The 20,129-nt window shown below is 36.0% G+C and overlaps 1 protein-coding gene across 1 annotated transcript; it reads left to right on the top strand.

The window, feature by feature from the left end:
* The first annotated feature begins 4,538 nt into the window (after nt 1–4,538).
* On the top strand, nt 4,539–5,471 carry LOC138069382 (olfactory receptor 2J3-like). Its single transcript, XM_068960664.1, has one exon. It carries the CDS (start codon nt 4,539–4,541, stop codon nt 5,469–5,471), a length of 933 nt encoding a protein of 310 aa, XP_068816765.1.
* Nucleotides 5,472–20,129: the final 14,658 nt, after the last annotated feature.

The following is a 20,129-nucleotide window of genomic DNA, read 5'->3' as shown; positions in this document are numbered from 1 at the left end:
AGAAAGCCCAGAGATAAATCCACACAGTTATGGATACTTTATCTTTGACAAAGGAGGCAAGAATATACAATGGAGAAAAGACAATCTCTTTAACAAGTGGTGCTGGGAAAACTGGTCAACCACTTGTAAAAGAATGAAACTGGAACGCTTTCTAACACCATACACAAAAATAAACTCAAAATGGATTAAAGATCTAAACATAAGACCAGAAACTATAAAACTCTTAGAGGAGAAAATAGGCAAAACACTCTCTGACATAAATCACAGCAGGATCCTCTATGACCCACCTCCCAGAATTCTGGAAATAAAAGCAAAAATAAACAAATGGGGCCTAATTAAAATTAAAAGCTTCTGCACAACAAAGGAAACTATAAGCAAGGTGAAAAGACAGCCTTCTGAATGGGAGAAACTAATAGCAAATGAAGCAACTGACAAATAACTAATCTCAAAAATATACAAGCAATTTATGCAGCTCAATTCCAGAAAAATAAACGACCCAATCAAAAAATGGGCCAAAGAACTAAATAGACATTTCTCCAAAGAAGACGTACAGACGGCTAACAAACACATGAAAAGATGCTCAACATCACTCATTATCACAGAAATGCAAATCAAGACCACAATGAGGTACCATTTCACACCAGTCAGAATGGCTGCGATTCAAAAGTCTACAAGCAATAAATGCTGGAGAGGGTGTGGAGAAAAGGGAACCCTCTTACACTGTTGGTGGGAATGCAAACTAGTATAGCCACTATGGAGAACAGTGTGGACATTCCTTTAAAAACTGGAAATAGAACTGCCTTATGACCCAGCAATCCCATTGCTGGGCATACACACAGAGGAAACCAGAATTGAAAGAGTCACATGTACCCCAATGTTCATTGCAGCACTGTTTATAATAGCCAGGACATGGAAGCAACCTAGATATCCATCAGCAGATGAATGGATAAGAAAGCTGAGGTACATATACACAATGGAGTATTGCTCAGCCATTAAAAAGAATACATTTGAATCAGTTCTAATGAGGTGGATGAAACTGGAGCCTGTTATACAGAGTGAAGTAAGCCAGAAAGAATAATATCAACACAGTATACTAACACATATATATGGAATTTAGAAAGATGGTAATGACAACCCTGTATGCGAGACAGCAAAGGAGACACAGATGTATAGAACAGTCTTTTGGACTCTGTGGGAGAGGGAGAGGGTGGGATGATTTGGGAGAATGGCATTCAAACATGTATAATATCATGTAAGAAACGAATCACCAGTCTAGGTTCGACGCAGATACAGGATGCTTGGGGCTGGTGCACTGGGATGACCCAGAGAGATGGTATCGGGAGGGAGATGGAGAGGGGGGTTCAGGATTGGGAACTCCTATATACCCATGGCAGATTCATTTCAATGTGTGGCAAAACCAATACAGTATTGTAAAGTAAAATAAATTAAAAAAAAAAAAAGGAAAACACCAATACAGTTTACTAACGCATATATATGGAATTTAGAAAGATAGTTGGTAATGATGACGCTATATGTGAAACAGCAAAAGAGACATGGATGTAAAGAACAGTCTATTGGACTCTGTGGGAGAAGGCGAGGGTGGGATGATTTGAGAGAATAGCATTGAAACATGTATATTATCATATGTGAAACAGATCACCAGCCCAGGTACGATGCACGAGGCAGGGTGCTCAGGGCTGGTGCACTGGGATGACCCTGAGGGATTGAATGGGGAGGGAGGCTGGAGGGGGTTTCAGGATGGGGAACACATGTACACCCATGGCTGATTCATCTCAATGTTTGGCAAAAGCCACTACAATATTGTTAAGTAATTAGCCTCCAATTAAAATAAATAAATAATTTTTTTTAAAAAATGATAAACACCAGTCTAACCAGGCAATCACCTTGAAGGACATTAATTGCAACTTTGGGATTTATTTTCCCAATGGCCCCAGTCAAGGAAGGAAAATCATATTATTCTCTTTGTTTCTGTAAAGGTCCTGTTTGCTCTGGGGTAAGGAGTGCATCCCCCGATACCTTATTATGCCCTTAAGAGTTCCCATGTTCTGCTAAAAGGAAAATTTTGGACAAACTCGTTTTCTTGTTTGTAACAATGATAATCACAGTTATTTTCAACTTGCTTTCCACTGTTAGATTATATACATTAGTGTAGGTGGGATAGGAGGGCAATTAGGTTAATGTTGCAGGTCACATGATATCCAAAGAGCCTCTCATCAGTTTATATACGATTAGGGCATAGAAGGAAAGAGAACAGCAGGGAAGGTGAGCAAACCCAGGAAGGTCACTACTGAAAGAAGTTGATGCAGTGCTAAACCAGGTTTAATATAAAGGAATGAATATGACAAGAATTAGAAAAATGTTTGTTAGTAACAATGAGGGTGAGAAGAAAGTGCAAGTCATCCACTTTCGCCATAATTTTTAACTTAAGGGAAATATTTTATTCTATGGTTTATAAAAGATATCTTTGATAGGGTCTTTATTTCCCTTTTATCTGTTAAGAAGGAAATCAAACCATAAAGCTTTGAAATTTAATTTCCTGAATTCTGTAGTTTTTCATCCCTAATTTCTTATCCCTTTTTACTTTTTCTTTCCTTTTTACTTTGAGAAGAATGCTGAAAGAAAGGTAATACAAAAGATACCACAAAACTCCCAATTTCTTTTAATTAATGTAATGTGAAATTCAGGCAGCTTTATAAGGCAGAAAAATGATGTCTGCGTCAAAAAAGGTACCCACAGTATCTGAATTCAAATATCTTGTGATGTATTAACTCCAATTCTAAGGAAATTTTAAAAATCTCTTAGAATTTTCCCATCATATCTCAAAAGGTTAAGTTATTTTCATTGTCAATAATATTAAGTGGTGCATTACTATCTTTATGCCTGCCTAAATCAATCTTAGCCAAAGTCAATATTTCTAGCTCTTCAGCTTGTAACTCAACTAATTAGACATCTCTTATAGCTTTTTAAAGATTCAAGATTAGAATATTAGAGCAAATAAACATTCCTTAAAAGACTGCAGGTGAATCTGTTTTGGTTGAATTTGTCTTTTGCCATATTCTTTCAGAGAATGTGAGAGAAGCAGAAGTAGCAAGGCAAAGCTATTTGGGATTATTTAAATGATGGGATACTGTGCTTTGCATCAGTAACTATATAATAAAAGAATGGTTTTTTTTTTCTGTGAAGAATGGATAATGCACATCAGAAAATAAGCAACTGAAAATCAAACTATTAGTACACATTCAAATTTCTTAACTTTATTTTTTACAAAAGAACCACGAGAAGATGACTTTGTCATTGGATTTTATGTAATATTCACATATCTTTGTCTATTAAAAATTAGTGAATTTTCTCTTCGGAATTTCCCATTCCAAACTGTGGAAAATCTAGACATATTATGTAATTGTAGGTTGTGACTCAGAATTTAATGTCTAACCTATTGTTCTAAAGCATATGCAGTTTTGTGGGCACAGTCTTTAAACCCTGTTGTTCATGTTTCATAGACACTCAGAATACACACTTTGTATTCCAAATACCACAATCAGAGTTCCTCTCTGCTTTCCTGCTCCAACCACCCTCCCTTTCTTGCTCCCTCTTAACAGTTTCCTTTGTCTTTTTTTTTTTTTTAATCTTCCAAAACAAGTTGTATTCTCATTTATGTTTGGAAGTATATTTTATCACCAAATTCCCCAATCTACTTCATTTTTCAATTAATCCAGATTATTAGCTGTTTTATTGTTGTTGTTGTTTGTCTTTTCCATAAAGGCCACTTGGATAAGTAGCTTTTACACCTCAGCATTTCATTTCTTCTTTACCTTCTGGGTTTCCTTGTGTGGACATTGCTCTGTGGAGCACTTCTGTGGTTTTAGCACTTCTGCGATGATCATGTGTTGATACCTGTGCAGTGAACTTCAGCTAAACTCATTATTATGAATATTGATAAGTTGGTGTGTGCTCATGCATGCATGCATATTTGTTTATATTTACATTTGCATGTTATTTGTGTCTGGAAATAAGCTGGTAGCATAAACAAATAAGTATGAATGTTTTATTTTGTCTATAAACATATCAATTGAAGTTTAGTTTTTTCATCCAATATTAACACTTTAAAGTTACTGCTGAATTGTTTTTATCTCATGATAAATTCTCACCTTTGTGCAAGATTGTTAAGACTGCAGATATTTCTTTCTATGTAACCACAAGGGGGTAGAGGTTTTTTTTTTCCCCTAAGAAAAAGAGAGTTTTTAAAATGAAAATTTTCTTAGCTATGAAAAGTCTTTAATCTTCATTTATCCAAATGTTAACATACATAAAAAATAACTAATTCAGATGAGAAGCTATTGTTAGTATCTACAACAGGACAAATGTCTGAATGAAACATAAAAACTATAAAAATCCTATTGTTATAATGGCAGTATTTCGAAATGTGTTTTCTCCCTCAATCAGTTTGCAAAGGTTTGACAATGAGGGGGCAGACCCTCAGTTTATATGATTCTTCAGGTATTGAAAGAAAAAGAAAGATGAAGGAAAAAAATGCAAGTTCTGGTTACTTTGTTCTACTGGGTTTTTCTAACTGGCCTCATCTTGAGTTAGTTCTCTTTGTGGTTATCTTGATGTTCTACCTGATGACACTGATAGGTAACCTGTTCATCATTTTCTTGTCATATCTGGATTCCCATCTCCACACTCCTATGTACTTCTTCCTCTCTAACCTCTCTTTTCTTGATCTCTGCTACACCACGAGTTCCATCCCCCAGTTGCTGATCAACCTCTGGGGGCCAGAGAAAACCATCTCTTATGCTGGTTGCATGATCCAACTTTATTTTGTCCTTGCACTGGGAACTGCGGAATGTGTGCTGTTGGTGGTGATGTCCTATGACCGTTATGCAGCTGTGTGTAGACCTCTGCATTACACTGTCCTCATGCACCCTCGTTTCTGCCATCTATTGGCTGTGGCTTCTTGGGTAAGTGGCTTTACCACCTCAGCACTTCATTCCTCATTTACGTTCTGGGTACCCCTGTGTGGTCATCACCAAGTGGACCATTTCTTCTGTGAAGTTCCAGCATTGCTTCGACTGTCATGTGTTGAGACTCATGCTAATGAGCTGACCCTTATGGTCATGAGCTCCATTTTTGTGATCATACCACTTATCCTCATTCTCAGCTCCTATGGTGCCATTGCTCAGACTGCGCTGAGGATGCAGTCAACAACTGGACTTCAGAAAGTCTTTGGGACATGTGGAGCCCATCTTATGGTTGTATCCCTCTTTTTCATTCCAATCATGTGCATATATCTACAGCCACCATCAGGAAATTCTCAAGATCAAGGCAAGTTCATTGCCCTTTTTTATACTGTTGTCACACCTAGCCTCAACCCTCTAATCTACACTCTCAGAAACAAAGATGTAAAAGGGGCAGTTAAAAGATTAATGGGCTGGGATAGGGAGATGTGAGAGATCACCTGTCCAGCAACTTTTGTTCAGAGAGTCTTATGTATCTCAGAGGTTTCCTCTGCTCCTTTGAGATGTTATGGTATTTTTGGTCTACAACCCACCAAGCATAGAAGAAAAGTTCTGCCCCCAAATTTGTTGTTCTTTTTATTTATTCATTCTGAAATATTTTCTAAAGATAACCTTTTTGATTCGTACAACTTTAATCTTTAATTATTCTATATTTAGTGTTCCCAGAAATTAAGGGCCTGGTTTTAAAATTAATATACTAATTCATGGAGCAAACTTTAGTATCCTCAGAAAGAGAGAGTCAATATAGCAAAGATTAGGCTAATAGAGTTTTTGGTCATTGACAGTCATTACATTTACATAAGTGGTAAAAATTCTTTGGCTGAAATACACTTTATTCAAGATACTAAATTATTTGAGCATTTTGTCTTATGGATCTATATATATACTTGTTGCATTGAAAGATATAAAGAATTGCCTATTCAAATGATTCATTCATTCATCCATTCCTTTATTCACTGACTCTCTCCAGGGTATTTGTCTTCCCCTCTCTTCATCCTCTTTATCTTTCACTAGACATGATCATGACTATAGGGTACAGACTAATGTCTTTGAATCCACCTCTCTACCAAGGCTTATTAGGTAATAGAATTTTTCCTAAATAATTGGGGCCGCATGCTGGATCATTTCACATATCACACAAGCTTTGCAAAGTGTGAAAACGTTTACTTTTCCTGCCTCCATGGAAAACTTACCATTTGGCATTCCACATGTAGCATTCCAGTCTTTCAACATATAAATGATTCTCCTTTTTAAGGCTTATTGAAGTATAATTTACATATAATAAAATTATCCATTTAAAATGTACAGTTCAATGAGTTTTGACAAATGTATAATTGTATAAATATCACCACAATCAAGATATAGTACATTTCCATCACTCTCCAAGGAATGCTGTCCTTTTGCTGTCAGTTCTTTTACCTGTGCCTGAAGCAACCATTGATTTTGTCATAATAGTTTTGCCTCTTTCATTTCTTGTTTTTAGAATTTCATATAAATGTAATCATACAGTGTATAATCTTTGAGTTTGGCTTCTTTCACTTAGCATGATGGTTTTGAAATTTAGACATGCATCAATGGATCCCCCCTTTTACTTGCTGATTAGAATTCCATTGTATGAATATGGCACAATATATCCACTTATCTGATAATGAGTTTTTGAAAGTATTTACTTTTTTGGTTATTATGAATAAAGCTCTTATAAAGATTGGTATACAAGTGTTTGTGTGGCTAAGTGTTTTCCCTAAATTTAGGTAAACACCTAACAGTGGGATTGGTGAATCATAAACTAAGTATATGTTTACCTTTATTAGAAATTTTCAAAATGTTCTCAAAGTAACTATACCATTTTCATTCTAAAAAACAGTGTATGAGAGTTACAATTACCACACATTTTCTATAACACCTGGTATTGTGAATCTTTATACTTTTAGCCTTTCCAGTGGGTTTATAGTTATATCTCATTGTGGTTTTAATTTGCATTTACTTCAGGGCTATGATGTTGATCATCTTTTCATATACCTCTTATATCTTATTTTGTGATGTTTATGTTAAAATATTCTACCCATTTTTATTGGGTCATTTATCTTTTTATTACTGAGTTCTAAGTATTACTTATACATTTTTAACTCAAGTCCTATGTCAGATAAATGTTTTGTAAGATATTCTTCCAGTCGTGGTGTGCTTTTTATTTTCTAATACTGTCTTCCAAAGAGCAAGTTTTAAACTTTAATGAAATACACGCTTCTACAAAAAAGCATGCCAGCATTTTGATTGTGATTGCATTGAATTTGTGGATCAATTTGGGAAGAACTGACATCTTGGCAATATTTAGTCTTCTGATTCAGGAACACAGTGTACATCTCCATTTATTTACATCTTTTAAATTTCTTTCAGAAGCATTTGAAGTTTTTTATTATATTGATCTTGTGTATATTTGGTAAAATTTATCCATAATTATTTAATGTTTTGAATGCAATTATAAATGGCATAGAAATACAATTGAGTTTTCATATATTGACCTTGTATCCTGTGACTGTGCTAACTGCACATTTTATTTCTGGAAGACTTTTAATAATTTTTAGAAAATAAATGTAAAGTGTTTATATTTCAAAAGGGATTGTGGACAATTTATTTACCATTCACTTAATACCAGCACTTTGGTCTAAAGGCTGCCAAAAGTTCACTTAAGTCTATCTAGGAAGTTACTTTTTTTTGTCTCCTGTTATGGCTGTCTTTAAATTATCCCCAGTGGAAGACTATCAGATTTTAAAACCAGATTGCCAACTAAAAATAACCTAAAATCTTGCTCAGTGACATATTTCAGTAATCAAGGAATGCAATAAATTGACTTCAGACTGTACTGCAAAGCTACAGTCATCAGGACAGTATGGTACTGGCACAAAAACAGAAATATAGATCAATGGAACAAAAGAGAAAGTCCAGAGATAAATTAATGCTTTTGAACTGTGGTGTTGGAGAGGACTCTTGAGAGTCCCTTGGACTGCAAGGAGATCCAACCAGTCCATCCTAAAGGAAATCAGTCCTAGATAGTCATTGGAAGGACTGATGCTGAAGCTGAAACTCCAATACTTTGGCCATGTGATATGAAGAACTGATTCATTGGAAAAGACCCTGATGTTGGGAAAGATTGAAGGCAGGAGGAGAAGAGGACAACAGAGGATGAGATGGTTGGATGCCATCACTGATGCGATGGACATAAGTTGAGAAAGCTCTGGGAGCTGGTGATGGACAGGGAGGCCTGATGTGCTGCAGTCCATGGAGTTGCAAAGAGGTGAACACGACTGAGTGACTGAACTGAACTGATGGACACCTTATCTTTGACAAAGGAGGCAAAAGTATACAATGGAGAAAAGACAGTCTTTTTAACAAGAGGTGCTGAGAAAACTGTCAACCATATGTAAAAGAATGAAACTAGAACACTTTCTAACACTATATACAAAATAAACTCAAATGGATTAAATATCTAAATGTAAGACCAGAAACTATTAAACTCTTAGAGGAAAACATAGGCAGATACTCTCTGTCATAAATCACAGCAAGATCCTCTATGACCCACCTCCTAGAGTAATGGAAATAAAAACAAATATAAACAAATGGGACCTAATTAAAGCTAAAAGCTTTGGCACAATGAAGGAAAGTATAAGCAAAGTGAAAAGACTGACTTCAGAATGGGAGAAAATTATAGCAAATGAAACAACTGACAAAGAATTAATCTTCTAAATATACAAGCAGCTTGTGCTGCTCAATACCAGCAAAATGAACAACCCAATCAAAAAGTGGGCAGAAGAATTAAACAGACATTTCTCCTAAGAAGACATACAGATGGCTAAAAATAGATGAAAAGATGCTCAACATCACTCATTATTAGAGAAATGCAAATCGAAACCACAACGAGGTATCATCTCATGCCTGTCAGAATGACTGTCATCAAAATGGCTACAAACAATAAATGCTGAAGAGGATGTGGAGAAAAGAGAACCATCTTACTCTGTTGGTGGGAATGCAAACTTGTACAACCACTGTGGAGAACAGTGTGGAGATTCCTTAAAAAACTGAAAATAGAACTTCTATAAAACTTAGTAATTCCACTTCTGGGCATACACCCCGAGGAAACCAGAATTGAAAGAGACACATGTACCCCAATGTTCACTGCAGCACTGTTTACAATAGCTAGGACATGGAGGTGAGGTGAGGTGAGGTGAAGTCACTCAGTCGTGTCCGACTCTACGACCCCATAGATTGTAGCCTACGAGGCTCCTCCGTCCATGGGATTTTCCAGGCAAGAGTACTGGAGTGGGTTGCCATTTCCTTCTCCAGAGGATCTTCCCAACCCAGGGATCGAACCCGGGTCTTCCACATTGTAGGCAGACGCTTTACCGTCTGAGCCAGAAGCAACCTAAATGTCCATCAGCAGATGAACGGATAAGGAATTTGTGGTACATATACACATGGAATATTACTCAACTATAAAAAGGAACACATTTGAGTGAGTTCTAATGAGGTGGATGGAACTGGAGCCTATTATACAGAGTGAAATAAGTCAGAAAGAGAAACACAGATAGTGTATATTAATGCACACATACCCACTCCAGTATCCCTGCCTGGAAAACTCCATGGACAGAGGAACCTGGCAGGCTACAGTCCATGGGGTCGCAAAGAATCAGACATGACTGAGCAACTAACACGGAATTTAGAAAGATGGTAAAATAGATGCAGAGCAGTAAAATAGACACAGATGTAAAGAACAGACTTTTGGACCCTGTGGGAGAAGGCGAGGGTGGGATGATTTGAGAGAATAGCATTAAAACATGTATATTATCATACGTAAAACAGATGACCAGTGCAAGTTTGATGCATGAGGCACCCAAAGTTGGTGCTCTGGGACAACCCAGAGGGATGGGGTGGGGAGGGAGACAGGAAGTGGGGTTCAGGATGGGGGGAAATATGTGTACCCATGGCTGATTCATGTTGATGTATAGCAAAACCCATCACAATATTGTAAAGTAATTATCTTCCAATTAAAACAAATAATTAATTTAAAAAAATGAGTTTCTGTTGTGGCAATTTAAATATGATCCAGCCTCAGTATTGATAGTGTTGGGAAGTTACATCCCTCATTTGAATGCTCTGTCTGAGTCTGAGAGTCAATACCTTCAGTTTACTTTTCTGTCTACATTATCTTTTTGACTTAGTTTCAGTGATTTCATTTCTGAAAAGTCCTGTTTTTAGTGCAGGGAGTAAAGCTTTCAGCAAGTCTGAAAATGTAAAGAGAATTTCATTTTAACCTATAGCTTGCAGAACATGCAACCAGTTAGTGTTCATTCCTATAAGCATTGGAGGTTGACTCCAGCAAATTTTCTTCAAAGATTGTTGGAAGAATGGTGGATGCCAGGGTACCCCAGGCTCTCAGAGTCCAATTACTAGGGTAGTGCCAGGGAGTCCAGGGCAAAAGTGAATGAACAGCCTCAAGTTCACCGGAACAACTCAGGGCCTGTCATCTTCCTTCTTTGTCCTTCTGCTCAAGAGTCAAAGCCCTGGAGAAAGTCAGCCTGACCAAGCCTCAGTCCTGTGTCCAGCTCTAGACTAGGGACCAGGGCTCTCTGTTTGACACACACTCACCAAGATTGCACAGGAGGGAGGAAGTTCCTAGATGAGAAGGAAGGTGCAGCTGGAGGGGTACTGAACAGGAGGAAAGACCCTCCCAAATCATGGTCTCACTGCTGCATGAGGATGGAACTGTGCTTTACTTATTTTTGCCAGACACACAATAGGCCTCCAGTAAATGTTTGTTCATTTGAATGTTGTTTAATCACTAAGTCGTGTCTGACTCTGTGACCCCATGGACTGTAGCCCACCAGGCTCCTCTATCCATGGGATTTCCCAGGCAAGAATGCTTTAATAAATTTTTAAGAATTTTATAAGTACCTGTTCATGTCATTCACAAATAAAGACTGTTATTTCTGCCTGTTCAACTGCTGTTCCTTTTAAATCGCTATCTTACTTTGTTGCACTGGCTGTGATTTCTAGATTAATTTTGACTGTAAGAACTGGGAGCCAGAATCCTTGCATTATTCTCAATTTTGAGGGGAAGTAGTCAGTCTTTTATCAATAGATTTGTTTAGCTTTTGTTTTTTTGTACTATCTATTAGGATTAGAAAGTCATTCTCTTCTTGGTTTGCTGTGATTGTTTGTCATGAAAGGGTGTGAAATTTTGTCCAGCATTTGTTCTGCATTTCTTCATTTTCTTCTTTATTCAATTAACATGGTGAATTTCACTGGTTAATTTTCATGAGTTAAACTAACTTTGCCTCTTGGCAGTGGACTCTTGATCATAATGTGTTGCCCTTTTAAAATCAATCTGGATTTCAGTTGCTAATTTTTTTGTCCAATTACTAGGGTAATTACTAGGTAAGAATTTTTGGATCTGTAGTCATGAGTGATAATAAGCAGTATTTTTCTTTTCTTACGATGTTTTTTGTATAGTTTCTGTACCAACTTAGTGCTGGTTTCATTACATGACTTGGGAAATATTCCCTTCTCTATTTTCGGAAAGAGTTTGTTTAGCATTGGTATTCCTCTTAAGTGTTCAATAGGACACTGATGTAAACATTTACTATTTCCTTTCTTTTGCTTTCTTTTAGTTTAATTTCATCTTCCTTTTTCAACTTTTCAAGGGTGAAAGTGTAGATCATTGATATTAGATCATTTCCCTTTATTTTAAATATAAGACTTTTAAAGCTATAAATTTTCCTCTCAGTATTGATTTAGCTGCATCTCACACATTTTGAATTTTTTAAAAAATATTATTTTTAATTGGAGTATAATTACTTTACAATATTGTGATAGTTTCTGTCATACATCAACATGAATCAGCCATAGGTATACATGTCCCCTCCTTCTTGAATCTTCCTTCCATCTCCCTCACCATCCCTCCCCTCTAGGTTGTCACAGAGCTCTAGTGGAGTGGAGGTGATGGAATGCCAGCTGAGTTATTTCAAATCTTAAAAGATCATGCTGTGAAAGTACTGCACTCAATATGCCAGCAAATTTGGAAAACTCATCAGTGGCCGCAGGACTGGAAACAGTCAGTTTTCATTCCAATCCCAAAGAAAGGCAATGCCAAAGAATGCTCAAACTACCACACAATTGCTCTCATCTCACATTCTAGCAAAGTAATGCTCAAAATTCTCTAAGCTAGGCTTTAAAAGTAAGTGAACCGAGAACTTCCAGATGTTCAAGCTGGATTTAGAAAAGGCAGAGGAACCAGAGATCAAATTGCCAACATCCGTTGGATCATCAAAAAAGCAAAAGAGTTCCAGAAAAACATCTACTTCTGCTTCATTGACTATGCTAAAGCCTTTGACTGTGTGGATCACAACAAGCTGTGGAAAATTCTGAAAGAGATGGGAATACCAGACCACCTTACCTGCCTCCTGAGAAATCTGTATGCAGGTCAAGAAGCAACAGTTAGAACTGGACATGGAACAATGGACTGGTTCCAAATTGGGAAAGGAGCACATCAAGGCTGTGTATTGTCACCCTGCTTATTTAACTTATATTCAGAGTACATCATGAGAAATGTTGGACTGGATGGAGCATAATCTGGAAGCAAGATTTCTGGGAGAAATATCAATAATCTCATATATGCAGATGACACCACCCTTATGGCAGAAAGTGAAGAGGAACTAAAGAGCTTCTTGATGAAAGTGGAAAAGGAGAGTGAAAAGGCTGACTTAAAACTCAACATTCAAAAAACGAAGATCATGGCATCTGGTCCCACCACTTCATGGCAAATAGATGGGCAATCAAGGGAAACAATGGCAGACTTTATTTTCTTGGGCTCCAAAATTGTTTCAGATGGTGACTGCAGCCATGAAAATTAAAAAATTCTTGCTCCTTGGAAGAAAAGCTATGACCAACCTAGACAGCATATTAAAAAACTAAGATGTATTACTGTGTTAGAATACAGTATTTATCTTTCTCTTTCTGACTCACTCCATGAAGAATTTATTTACAGGGCAACAGCGGAGAAACAGACATAGAGAATAATATTGGGGGAGAGGGTGAGATGTATGGAAAGAATAACATGGAAACTTACATTACCATATGTAAAATAGATAGCCAATGAGAATTTTCTGTATGGTTCAGGGGACTCAAACAGGGTGTCTGTATCAACCTAGTGGGGTGGGATGGGGAGAGTAATGGAAGGGAATTTCCAAAGGGAGAGGATATATGTATACCTATGGCTGATTCACGTTAAGGTTTGTCAGAAAACAGAAAAATTCTGTAAAGCAATTATACTTCAATAAAAAAATAAATAAGTTAAAAGAAAAAAAGAGATATTACGTTGCCAGCAAAGGTCCGTCTAGTCAAAGCTATGGTTTCTTCAATAGTCATGTGTGGATATGAGAATTGGACCATAAACCTGAGCACAGAAGAACTGATACTTTTGAACTGTGGTGTTGGAGAAGACTCTTGAGAGGCCCTTGGACTTCAAGGAGATCCAGTTAGTCAATCCTAAAGGAAATCAGTCCTGAATATTCATTGGAGAGACTGATGCTGAAGTTGAAACTCCAATACTTTGGCCACCTTATGCAAAGAACTGACTCACTGGAAAAGACCCTGATGCTTGGAAGACTGAAGGTGGAAGGAGGAGGGAACGACAGAGGATGAGATGGTTGGATGGCATCACTGACTCAATGGACATGAGTTTGAATAAGCTCCAGCAGTTTGTGATGAAAAGGGAAGCCTGGCGTGCTGCAATCCGTGCTATTGCAGAGTTGGACATGACTGAGTGACTGAACTGATACTAATTAAATGAGGATGAACAGCTTCTTCTGGCATTGTAGTAACCCTGTTCAATCCCAACCTCAGTGGTGTCATCATATTATACATTACTGGTGTGTTCTCACACTTGGAGTGTGTAATTTTTCTGACAGCTTATGAAGATTAAAAACATGGGAATAGAAGTAAATCATATCCAGTAATAATTATCAGTGCCCATAACTCAACTCCAAGTGAAGTTCTCTCCAGGATACTTTAATAGTTTATAAAGTATTCTAATTCACTTTCTTCTCATGTAACTCAGCTTGCCAGAAACATACAGAAATGAATTAATGTCATTTGTCCATTTTCATCCCTCATATATGATTTGTGCCTTATGGTCCATGACAATCTGATACTTAAAATGTTTTGCATGGATTTTATATAACTGGGAGTGAGTATGGGTTCTGAAAATTACCAAAAGGCAGAATCCATATTTCTTCTATCAAGTGCTTTGAAAGCCACATACTTTCAGTGTGTTTCATCTCTCAAGTGTGTTGGGGAAAAAGAAAGAAGCTGAGAGCTGCTGTTTTAGAAATACTCTGCTTTAATTAAATTATTTTATACCATCTGTATATTCCCAATAAATTTATAATATTGCACATAAGAATTTCACAATTGCTAGCACCCAATAGATTGGCAGAAGCTAAATATTCTACAAGTCTAGCAACCACAGCATGAGGAATATTGGAACTTGGTATGAAAATATTATAGTCCTGGTTGTCAGATATTTCCCAGGTTTAAATAACTCAATTTTACTGCTAGTGTTGGATTACTCTTTAAATTCTTCCTCCTCAAAATAAAATTTAAAGCATGACTATATAACTATTTAATGATATTAATAGGTAAATATTTATTATTATTTAATATATATTGAGGTGAACTGGAATGATACATGCCAAATTCATGATAATGGTTGTGTCTGGGTTGGATTTTGGGTCAAAGAGTGGTAATTAAAAGGGATATGGATTTTGTTTATGATATTTTGTGTGCTAAAATATGCTTGATTTAAATATATATTAAAATCATAATTGATAATTCTGAGTTGTGGGAAGATAGATTTTCTATGTGTAATATTTTAAATATCCAAAATAAAGAATAATAAGAAAATAAGGTAGAATCATGTGTTAAAATATCAGTTCAAATTAAACTTCACTCTGATGATAATAATAGCTAAGATGTATTGAATAATTATGTACTAAGTACTGCTGAAGACTTTTTAAATCTTTTTCCTATTGAGTCCTTACAACAGTCAAGATCACTGAAACATAAAGACTATTTTCTGGTACCTCTCTTAAATAGAAAGAAAAATACCTAATTGCTTTCTTAAAATTATACTTTTAAAAATGTTGTACTATTATATGACTTCCAAAATAATGTTTTTTTCTACAGATGGAATATATTAGCTGGAAACAATATAACAAATTAAAAATATTTATTAATCCATAAACTTTATATACTTTTTTATAGTAACAAGTCAATTATTGGATTTAGGCTAGCAATCACAGCTAATTTCATTTGTTTATATATATTATGGCAAAACTCTTGACAAGACACCAAGGGGAATTACTGATAAAAATATTTTGGAAATATTAAATAGTTTTGTTAAGTTTTCAGAGTTTTGGTCATTATTTTCTGAGTTATAGTTTTCAAAGATTACTTTCAATACTTTTGAGGTCTGAACTTGGCCTTGAATTTTAGAGATGTCAGGCAGAGACAATTAACAAGGCAAAGATGTACAGTTTCATCTTTATGTATTCCATTTTCTAAATGTCTCATGCTTCCTTTCTCCCTCAAAATAATTCTGACAAATTATCCTTGAAATGTGGCCCTTAGCATGATGAGGAATTGCAAAAGAAATTTCAGGACAATGCATTCCCTTACTTATAAACACAGCTTAATGCATGTTTATCAGTGATGATCGGTCTAGAGTCATTGTTTTTTTAGTGCCACTGTGTATCATGCTGAAGGATTCCTCAGAAACTTCTAACTAGGACAACTCCTTGAAGGGCATTAATTGCTGCTTGGGGGTTTACCCTCCCAATGGCCCCAGTTAAGGAAAGCGTGTCATATTATTCTTTTGTTTCCATAAGGGCACCACTTGCTCTATGAAAAGGAGTCCATCCCCTGACACAATGAATGCTCTCGTGAGTTCTTCCTTCCTGCTAAAACCATATCTTTTTGGTAGACTCAAGACTCTCTCTTGTGTAGCAATGATAATCATAGTAATTTTCAGACTCTGCTTTCATATATTGATGTAGTAGTTTAGGACATATGATGTAGGTAGCCATTTATGTTGGTAATTTCAAAGAGGTGAAAACTAGAGATCAGACTGGTCCACATGATAAAGAGGCATAGATTAGGCAGACAAATACAGGGAATGTTGACAGTCACAGGAAGGACAGAATAGAAAGGAGTTGTTTCCATACTACTTAAGCACTAAATAAGAGTATTGAAGGACTAATGTAAGAAAAAAATAACGTGACCAGTTATATTGGGATGAGAAAAAGGGACTCTTGTCCCTCACTATTTCTTCCATGTCTTGTTTTTTAAAAAAGAGATATTTCATTCCATAGTTTATACCTTTGATGAGGTTTTTATTTCTCTCTCCTCTGGTAAGAAGAAATTAAACCATTAATTTAACCATCTGCAGTTTCTCTATTTACATATGATATTATTATTATTATTTTTGTCTCTTATCTCATTCCTTTCTAACTTCTGTAAGAATGTTGAAGGATGGTTCTTGCAACAGATAAATGTATCTGACAGCTGCTATTTTGTTTGAAATAATGTACTAAGTTATTCACGCAACTGTATGAAGAAGGAGAAAATTATATCAGCTTTAGAAGAAGCAATGACAACATTTGGGTTTGTATTTCTCATGATGCAGTATCTTCCATTCGATGAAAATACAGAAAAATTTTGGAACTTTCCCATTATCCCACAAGTGGTAGTGATCTCTAAATGAAATAGTCTTTATGATTTATTTCACCATTGCTATCTTTTGATTCTGTCATGTTGAACTTCAGGATACGCTGGGCAGCAGCCATACTGTCTTTGGTAAGGTCTGAACTTTAGCTCCAAGTTTTAGAGCTCTATTTATATCTTTATAGTTACTCTCCTTCCATAACTTAATAGTTCTTTATATTATATATTGGTTTAATTAAAAAGTTCTTTTAAAACATATACTGTCTGATTATCCTATATGACTTCTGAGATGTATAAGTAGCTTAGATTAGTGTAACAGCTAGCTAATGATTAAGTTTTAGGGCCCAAATCAGTCTCACAGCATTGGAGCCAACCTGTTTGTGACTTTACTGCTGAAAGTTAAGCATTTATCTACTGCTAACGTCTTTTTCAAGAATTGCTCTTATAAAATGTGAGCAACTAAGAGACCCCCAAGGAGAAGGCAATGGCAACCCACTCCAGTACTCTTGCCTGGAAAATCCCATGGAGCCTGGTAGGCTGCAGTCCATGGGGTCGTGAAGAGTCGGACATGACTGAGCGACTTCACTTTCGCTTTTCACTTTCATGCATTGGAGAAGGAAATTGCAACCCACTCCAGTGTTCTTGCCTGGAGAATCCCAGGGACAGGGGAGCCTGGTGGGAGGCCGTCTATGGGGTCGCACAGAATCTGACACGACTGAAGTGACTTAGCAGCAGCAGCAGCAAGAGACCCCCAAAGAGGTAACCACAGATGGCTCTGCTGTGATTTCCCTTTCTCCTTTTCTTTTTTCACTTCTTTCCTTTTTCCTTCCTTTCTTTTTTCTATAGCTTGTTAGGAAGTGTGAGAAAAACAATTGGCTGTGGGAGGGAAACAGAATGATGTGGCATTGTTGAATGAGGCAAAAAATGCACAGAGAGACAGGGGTGTTTAAATGGTTACTATGGCTTGTCATAATGACCAGTGACAAAAGGTAGTATTAATCTTTTTTATGAAAGGTGAAAATTCACTTTAAGAGTTATAATTATTTATGAAATGTACTTTTTTAAACAAAAAGAAATATAACATTCTCTAAGAACAGTATAATAAATGATAAACAGCCATTAATAATTTCAGTAAATATTCAGAATTCTTTACGTTGGGGAATAAAAATATATGTAGACATTATAAATTGTGAGCAGAATTTATATATTGTCTCAGTTACTGTCCCAGAGGAAAGAAGTAATGTCAAAACTTCCTTGAGGCCCTGTGTTCAGGTTTCCCCACCCTGTGATACACATGTCCACACTTTCAACTTTCAGCACCATTAGTCATTTTTCTATCTTCCTCCAACCTCACATCCTTGCTTCTTTGCTCTCTTGGTGAATTTATATCTTCCTTTTCCTCAAAATTTCTCTTTTCAAGTCAGTTATATTCACATCTTTTAAGACACATTCTACCATTGTTCTCCCTATGTGTTTCACAGATCTATTCATGTGAACTAAGATTTTTAGCTTTCTTCATATTGTGAGTATCCATCCATAGTTGATGTGCCTGTGTGTGTCCTTTTTCTTTTGTATTTGTATTGTGTTTTAGTTTTTGATTTAGAAATAAACTGTGAGTATAAGAAAGCAAATCAGAAGATAAAGTTGTTTCTATAATAATATTTCACTCAAGCTCAGTGTTTTTCATTCTGTATAAGTATTTTGAAATTTTAACTAAATGTGATATTGTTCATCATATCCTCATATCTATTATATATTTAAGATTATTTGGATTGTAATTTTTGTGCTTTCTATAATCACATAAATGGAAATGGCATGAAAATGCTGAAAAGAAAACTAAAGCTATTTATTGAAAAAGATTATTGTTTCAGAAGAATTTTCTTTTGTAGCTAAGTAAGGAATTTTTCAAGTTACTATTTACCTAGATGTCACCCTGAGGTGAGGGAGAATTCAACTGTTAAGAAGTTATTTTTCTGTAACAAGGAAAATATCTGGATGAAATGTAAAAGTAAAAATACATTGTATTTACTTTATAAAATTTTAAGTTGATAAAATATCAAACAAATAAATTCTGCAAAAGTGGTACAAATAACTATCATTAACCTTCTAACCAGATTGAGCAATAGTTTACATTCTGCCTGGAATATTTATCTCATCTATTATCTATGTAAATATCTTATTTCTCTTTATATTTTCATTCACTAGTTTTTAGTACCCATTTAAGTTTTCCTAACTTCACTATTCCTTCTGTATTTGTTAGGATACTGATGTCAGGAATAGCTTTTATTTATTTTTTCTTTTAAATTTATCAGTATGAGTGTGGATTCTTATTTCCTCTGGTTCACTAGTATTATAGTTTTTCTTAATACCCCAATTGTCTTAGAATTGGACCTTTAAGAGTCATGCTGCTGCTGCTGCTAAGTCGCTTCAGTCGTGTCTGACTCTGTGCGGCCCCAGAGATGGCAGCCCACCAGGCTCCCCCGTCCCTGGGATTCTCCAGGCAAGAACACTGGAGTGGGTTGCCATTTCCTTCTCCAATGCAGGAAAGTGAAAAGTGAAAGTGAAGTCGCTCAGTCGTGTCTGATTCTTAGCGACCCCATGGACTGCAGCCCACCAGGCTCTTCCATCCATGGGATATTCCAGGCAAGAGTACTGGAGTGGGGTGCCATTGCATAGGCCCTTAAAATTGGCTTCCATTTCTTTCTCATGTATTCCGTTATTTCTTGGAGACTTTCCATTTTCTTTGTTTAAGTATAGTTGATTTACAATATTATGTTAGTTTCAGGCATACAGCATAGTGATTTATTATTGCAGATTATACTTCATTATGCTATGGAGTATATCCTTGTTACTTACCTATTTTATGATAGTAGTTTTTTACTCTCAAGCCCTTAATTTGTTCCTCTTCCCTCCCTTTCTCCTTTGGTAGCCACAGTTTATTTCCCATACTTGTGAGTCTTTCTCTTTTTTGCAATACATTAATTTGCATTAATTTTTAAATTTGATATCAGTGATATCATACAGTACTTCTCTTTTACTGACTTACCTCACTAAGCAAAACATAATTTAGGGCCATCCACATTGCTGTAAATGGCAGTATTTTGTCTTTTTTTTTAGGGCTGAGTAATATTTCATTGTATTGTATTATTGTTGTTCAGTTGCTCAGTCATATCTGAATCTGCGATCCCATCAACTGCAACATTTCAGGCTCCTCTGTCCTCCATTATTTCCTGGAGCTTTCTCAAATTCATGTCTATTGAGTCAGTGATGCTATATATATATGTATATACACCATATCTTCTTAATCCGATCATCTAT

This window comes from Capricornis sumatraensis, chromosome 22 (genome assembly GCF_032405125.1).
Source record: "Capricornis sumatraensis isolate serow.1 chromosome 22, serow.2, whole genome shotgun sequence".
Lineage (NCBI taxonomy): Eukaryota > Metazoa > Chordata > Mammalia > Artiodactyla > Bovidae > Capricornis > Capricornis sumatraensis.
This window is presented reverse-complemented; position numbering and strand designations above follow the sequence as displayed.